This window comes from Nansenia antarctica (assembly GCF_963989245.1).
Source record: "Nansenia antarctica genome assembly, chromosome: 6".
Taxonomy (NCBI): Eukaryota; Metazoa; Chordata; class Actinopteri; order Argentiniformes; family Microstomatidae; genus Nansenia; species Nansenia antarctica.
The window spans coordinates 14,069,285-14,076,805 of record NC_137676.1 but is presented as its reverse complement, the minus strand read 5'-3'; the positions used below and the strand labels follow the sequence as shown (position 1 = coordinate 14,076,805).

Below are 7,521 nucleotides of genomic sequence, written 5' to 3'. Positions count from 1 at the left end.
TAAAAAATCAATAATTCGGAATGCTGCGCAAATGTAGTACCCCTGCAGAGTGGAGTATCTTCATTTCGACAGATCGACTCTTCTGGGCTGCGTATGTCTGCGTGCACGCGCCCATATCGAAGATGTGTAAGCCTGTCTTCTGTGAACACTGATGACACAAGGCTGATCCTCATTCGAGGAATCACCTGAGGCTTGAAATCCAATCTCGAGTTCCCTGAGCGCCGCATTTATTTATAGCGCCGCTAAACTGATCCACCTTTAGTGGAATGACCCCCAGAGGTTGCAGGTTTCACTTGAATAATAATAATAATAATAATAATAATAATAATAACTTTTATTTGTATAGCGCTTTTCCTGCAAACGTTGCAGGAATAGTGCACAATGTTACTGTATCAAAATCCCACAATGTGCAACAAACCTTTAATGCAGATGACAGAAAAATAAATCAAAATATTGCATATATGCATCATGTTGTAATAAGGACACATATAGGCATATACATCCGTTATGGTGATATTGAGCCACACTTTTGGCTCAAAATAGTTTGTAAAAAGTCTGATCTTAATAAAAGCTTAGATACACAGAAATAAACTTCAGCACTCTGGATTCAATGGAGTTCTACCGAATAGCCTTGCTCTCAGGATCTTTTCCCATTGGGGAGTCGGTGCCGAGGGGGAAAGTGTATTCACTTCCAGACGGACATCTTACAACATACTGTCCCCGCTGTATAACTGCCTTAGAGAAGTACAATAAACATTAGATTACAACTTAGAGGAAGAAACCCAGAAATAATCACCATTTAGCCCTTTCACAGAGAGGGCCCTGCTTAGTACAGTATCTTCACTCTGGGCTGATCATGCTGCCCCTGCTGTAGACATCGTACTCCTTGTAGCGGAGGTAGTCCTTCAGGCTGGGCGGGAGAGGCAGGAAGGTGATGAAGACTGGGGCTCTTAGACGTAGGCGGCCAAGACTGTCCCTGATCCTCAGGCGACACAGGTGCTTCAGACTACGCACGTTCTCTGCAGACAGAGTTAAGCCAATTCAAGTGATCCTTTGTAAACCCCATGGTGGGATATCAGTTGGCCAACACCCCATAAAAGCATACTCAACAAAGAGGAAAGCCATAGTAGGCATATCATAACAACTGACAAACAGATCTAAAATTGAGAAGGCGGAATTCATACTGAATAAATCAGATAGATCAGATAGTATGCACATCATAACATAAAGAGGAGATGTTGACGGCTAAAAGACTCTGAGGTCTAGTTCTCCTACCTTGAATTTCACATATCTCTGCCCACTGTTTCTGCTTCTTCAGGTCCTCCTTGAGTTTGGTACAAAAGGTCACATGGTCGGTGTAGTCCAGCATGATGCGCACTACCTGTGCAGAGATGTCCTTGAGCCAGTACACTGTAATCACCTCACAGAACTGCAAAGAGAGAAAGACAGACAGAGACAGATAGACAAACAAATGCAGAGTGAGAGACAGACAGATAGACAGACAGACGGAGAGAGAGAGGGAAAGGGGGGGGGGGGGGGGGGGGGGGCCATCACTGTCTGGCATCTCACCACCATGTCTTTGATGACCGAGGTGGTCCAGGGTCCGTAGTCATGGGAGCTGTTGCCGTAGGGACAGTCGAAGCATCTCCGCACGTCGTATCCGTGGTTGAGGAGCATCCTCAGCATGACCTCGTCTTTCAGTGCGTACTGCAGGGCGGAGGGGAAGTGCGTGGTGTTGACGCGAGAGTAGTAGTTGGCGTTAGCGCCGTACCTCAACAAGGTGTTGATGAGCTCGTAGTTCCCCTGCCGGAGCGCCACCTGCAGGCAGGTGACCGGGTCCTGGTTGACCATCGCCCCGGCCTCCAACAACAGACGACTGGACGTCACGTCATCGTTGGACACGGCAAAGTAGAGGGCGGACCTGCGTTCGTCATCGTATTTGCGGCGCACCCTGGGGTGCAGCATGAAGTTGGGGTCGAAGCCCGCTTGGAGCAACACCTCCAAGCACTGAACGTTTCCCTTGGCAGCCGCAGAGTGGAGGGGGCTCATCCCGCTATCCTTCACCGCCTCCATCTTAGTCACTGGGATCAACTGCTCCAGCGCCCTGAGAAGAGAGGCGGGGAAAAGGCATCTTAGCAGGATATATACAGCGGACAATCAGAGGGATGATTAAATGAGGTCGGAGGTGAATACTGTATCTTCCACTCCTCACAGGAGGTGCCCATGGTAGGCCACGCGGTGGATGGGGAGGTGGCCACTGTCCAGGGGTGTGTTTGGGTCCGCTCCATAGTCCAGCAGAACGGAGATGATGTCAGGGTTCCCCTCGGCGGTCGCGTCAAACAGGACAGAGCCAGAGCCGTCTGACTGAGACACACAGGCTCCTGGAGAGAGAGAAACACACACACACGCATGCATGCACACACGCGCACGCAAACACACACACACACACACACACACACACATACACATTGAGAGGTTGCTTAAGCTCCACATCAACTCCTCACTAGCTGCCACATTGGACCCACTTCAATTTGCATACCAACCCAACAGTCCCACTGTGGTTGCCCTGATCACTAACAACGATGAGACAGCCTACAGGGATGCCTAAAGCCTACAGGGATGCCTACAGCCTACAGGGATGCCTACAGCCTACAGGGATGCGTACAGCCTACAGGGATGCGTACAGCCTACAGGGATGCCTACAGTCTACAGGGATGCCTACAGCCTACAGGGATGCCTACAGTCTACAGGGATGCCTACAGCCTACAGGGATGCCTACAACCTACAGGGATGCCTACAGTCTACAGGGATGCCTACAGTCTACAGGGATGCCTACAGCCTACAGGGATGCCTACAGCCTACAGGGATGCCTACAGCCTACAGGGATGCGTACAGCCTACAGGGATGCGTACAGCCTACAGGGATGCCTACAGTCTACAGGGATGCCTACAGTCTACAGGGATGCCTACAGCCTACAGGGATGCGTACAGTCTACAGGGATGCCTACAGTCTACAGGGATGCCTACAGTCTACAAGGATGCCTACAGTCTACAGGGATGCCTACAGCCTACAGGGATGCATACAGCCTACAGGGATGTGTACAGTCTACAGGGATGCCTACAGTCTACAGGGATGCCTACAGTCTACAGGGATGCCTACAGCCTACAGGGATGCGTACAGCCTACAAGGATGCGTACAGGGATGCCTACAGCCTACAGGGATGCCTACAGCCTACAGGGATGCCTACAGCCTACAGGGATGCCTACAGTCTACAAGGATGCCTACAGTCTACAGGGATGCCTACAGTCTACAGGGATGCGTACAGCCTACAAGGATGCGTACAGGGATGCCTACAGCCTACAGGGATGCGTACAGCCTACAAGGATGCGTACAGGGATGCCTACAGTCTACAGGGATGCGTACAGCCTACAGGGATGCGTACAGGGATGCCTACAGTCTACAGGGATGCGTACAGCCTACAGGGATGCGTACAGGGATGCCTACAGTCTACAGGGATGCCTACAGCCTACAAGGATGCGTACAGGGATGCCTACAGCCTACAAGGATGCGTACAGGGATGCGTACAGCCTACAGGGATGCCTACAGCCTACAAGGATGCGTACAGGGATGCGTACAGCCTACAGGGATGCCTACAGCCTACAAGGATGCGTACAGGGATGCGTACAGCCTACAGGGATGCCTACAGCCTACAAGGATGCGTACAGGGATGCGTACAGTCTACAGGGATGCCTACAGCCTACAAGGATGCGTACAGGGATGCGTACAGCCTACAGGGATGCCTACAGCCTACAGGGATGCCTACAGTCTACAGGGATGCCTACAGTCTACAGGGATGCCTACAGTCTACAGGGATGCCTACAGCCTACAGGGATGCCTACAGCCTACAGGGATGCCTACAGCCTACAGGGATGCCTACAGCCTACAGGGATGCGTACAGCCTACAGGGATGCCTACAGCCTACAGGGATGCGTACAGCCTACAGGGATGCCTACAGCTTACAGGGATGCGTACAGCCTACAGGGATGCCTACAGCCTACAGGGATGCGTACAGCCTACAGGGATGCCTACAGCCTACAGGGATGCGTACAGGGATGCCTACAGCCTACAGGGATGCCTACAGCCTACAGGGATGCGTACAGCCTGGTATAACCGACTGGAACGGCAGCTGCACCGCCCTCGATCGCGAGGCTTTACAGACGGTGATGAAAACGACCCGGTTCATCACGGGCTCTGGGCTCCCAGCCGTACAGGATATCTCCTCCAGGAGGTGCAGGAGGAAGGCTGGGAAGATCATCACGGACCGCAGCCACCCTAGCCACACCCTGTTCTCTCTGATTACCACCTGGCAAACGGCTAGACCAACGGGTTCCAGAACAGCTTCTATCTACCCGCAGGCCATTACCTCTGCCTCCCCACTGCTCATCTGTCACTACCTCAGCAGCACCCCCCGCCCCTCACCCCCAGCACATTTGCACTCTGATACTACTACTATTGCTACTGCCCAACATACTGTACAACATACTTTTTAAATTATTATTATTATTATTATTTTATTATTATTATTATTATTATGTTGTATTGCATTGTTGATTGTTTGAGTGTTGTTTTTCTGCGTTGATGTCTACTACATCGTCTATGTCTATGATAAATAAACGTTGATTTGATTTGACATGCATACAGCAAACCCACCTTTTTCTAGCAGGACCTCCACCACGTTCAAGTATCCTCCCTGTGCAGCCAGCGCCAGCGGGGTCTTCTGGTTGACATCACATAGGTTTGGGTCAGCACCAGAGTGCAGGAGCAGACAAACAAAGTTCTCCAGGCCCAGGAGGGCTGCCTCGTGGAGAGGGGTACGCTCCAGGCTCCCTGTTTGGTCCACTTTGGAGTTGTAGCGAAGCAAGAGTGAGGCCAAGTCATACTGGTCATTCAGTATAGCTGAGGAGAACAGATGAGAGAGTAGAAAGAACTAAAGAAATAGGTAATCAAATGATGCATCCTAAAAAACTCACTTGACGTAAAAAAACAAAAAAAAGCCATAAAGATATACACCCTATATTTATACTGTATACAGTACATCAAACAAACCATGCTACTTCAACATCAAACAAACCATATTTTATTCACCAATCAGTCATCAATCAATCAATGTTTGGAATGTGGTATTTCTGCGCGCACACACTCCTCCAAGACATCACACCACTCAAAGGCCTCCTCTAACCTCGGGGCTAACTGCCACCCATCAAATAGAATGCTATAAATCATCAAGGCTTGTGTTGAATACCTGCGACTAGTGGAGAATCCTCGTCATCGTTCTGGACGTCTGGACTGCATCCGTTGTGTAACAGGAATGTAGCGTTCTCCCTGAGGCCCTGAACCACAGCCAGGAAGAGTGGCGTCTCCCCCTCTAGAGTACGGCAGTGCACTGCACCCTGGGGGGAGGCTGTACCACACCCACACCTCTGCAAGTCATGCTTATGATACAGCAATAATGGACTCCCTTTTCACCCTGTCTCAAAAGTGCTTGACAGCTTATGGAAGGTGCTCTCCATCTACCACCAGTGTATAAAACCCACCTGTTGTTGTGTTAGACCTGTACGTGTTACTGTTACTGTCTGTTGATAATACTGTGTCTGTGCAGATGATCATCTGTGCAGATGATACTGTGTCTGGGCATACCATGTGAAGATACACACGCAAGGATTTCATGATTCAGTTGTATATTGTATGTTTCTTTACCGAATAGACTTAGACTATCAGAATACACTTCAAGTACCTGAGTAGATAATCTCCAGTATGCGTCTGTTTTCCTGTACGGCAGCCTCATGGAGAGGGATCCATCCTTTGTCGTTGACCCTGGACATGAGCCCCGGCTGCTCTGTCAACCTTCTCAGTGCCTCCTCGTCCCCTAGGGAGATGTGAGGAGGGACGGACAGGACACAGGGTTCATAAGAGGAGTCATACAAAGTAAAAAATCAGCAGACTTTCGATCATACCATTCGTCCATTAGGGCCCCTAGACTCTGGAACGACCTGGCTGAGGATATTAGGTTAGCAAGCTCAGTATTCTCTTTTAAATCTCTTCTTAAAACAATTAGTACTATTAAAGCATTTTTGTAACATTGTTTTAAAAAGGTAAAATGTATGTAAAATAAAGTTTATGATTGTATTATTATTATATTATACGAGAGAGGGCATCTACAGGGAAAAAGCACTGCTCTCACCTTCTTTTATTGCTGTAAAAATCTCATCTGGGTCGACGTGAATCCCTGCAGAGTCCCTGTGGAGAGTTATTGTACAGAACAGTGAAACAACATGTATAGTTGCAAAGATCGGAGGATATACAGCATATAACAAATATGCAGGTATTTTTCAGTGTGGGAGGTCTTACTCTGGGATCGGACCTCTGAGCTTGTATTGCAGCAGGCTCTGTTCGAGCATGTACTGTGTAGCCTCATCCCAGTCATCTTCTGATCCATCAAACTCATCCCCTGCCTCTGTCTCTGTGTTCATCTGTCGCTCCGGAAAGGATTAATTCACCAGGAAACAACTGACTTGTGCTGTGGAGACATGACAACAATAACGAAGACTGTAATACATGACACCAGAGAGACCCAAACCTCTGACACATGAGTCACCAACTGCCTTAGATACCAAGAGGGCCTCATGGGACATTCCACAGTAAACATGAAGAGAGACCTGTGCAGTCATGCTGTGTACACTTGTAGACGGGTTTGCTTGTGATTTAAATTTAATGTATTTGTATTTAAATGTATTTAAATGTGGCTGATGCAAAGACGGTGATCGTCTGATCTTCCACTGTGAATGGTGATCAATGCCCCCCCTCTCTCAGCCCGGAAAACCTTTTTACAGTTGAATGAGCATATCTGGTGGGAGAGGATATATAACTTGTTGTCAATTCCTTTGCTATTATAATGTATATAGTATATAGTATAGGCCAACGGGCCTCTCCCATCGATGTCTCTGATGTCCTATTGTTGTGATGGTATTTAAGGACAAGGACAGCAAGGTTTTCTTTGAGTTTTGGGTTAGGCCTGTAATGGGCACCATGCTCCTGTGTTAGACTCCATTCATTTAGTACAGTTTGTTTATTTTATATCTTTCTTCTGAAACTGTTAAATTACTCTTGTGCATTAATGTGATTTTGTGCGCTAGATAAAGGTTCTGTTAGAACAGCACGACATAATCGTGAATAGGTCATCACATAGGCTTCTCCATTATTCATACATGTATACTGTGGAACCATGTGTGCAATGATGAACGGCTTTGTCAGCTTGAAACTTGAAACTTGAAAACTTTAACTTGAAATAGCTGCCCCATTTCTCTATATTGATATTAGTAAGCCTGTTGTTACCAGGGTCTAATACATCTCTGTCCAACATAAACACACACACACACACACACACACACACACACACTCACAGGAATGTAAATTCGGATGAAAACATCAGCTAAATGGCTTATATTATTATATTAGAAACAT

At 48.1% G+C, this 7,521-nt stretch overlaps 1 protein-coding gene across 1 annotated transcript; it reads right to left on the bottom strand.

Annotated features, from left to right (window-relative positions):
- Positions 1-840: 840 nt before the first annotated feature.
- Positions 841-6,530, bottom strand: asb14b (ankyrin repeat and SOCS box containing 14b; the record flags this gene model as incomplete). Its single annotated transcript, XM_080534221.1, has 9 exons — positions 841-1,019; positions 1,276-1,429; positions 1,570-2,104; positions 2,213-2,381; positions 4,711-4,956; positions 5,303-5,461; positions 5,795-5,926; positions 6,242-6,297; positions 6,409-6,530. 9 exons carry the CDS (start codon positions 6,528-6,530, stop codon positions 841-843), a joined length of 1,752 nt encoding a protein of 583 aa, XP_080390347.1.
- Between the last annotated feature and the right edge of the window lie 991 nt (positions 6,531-7,521).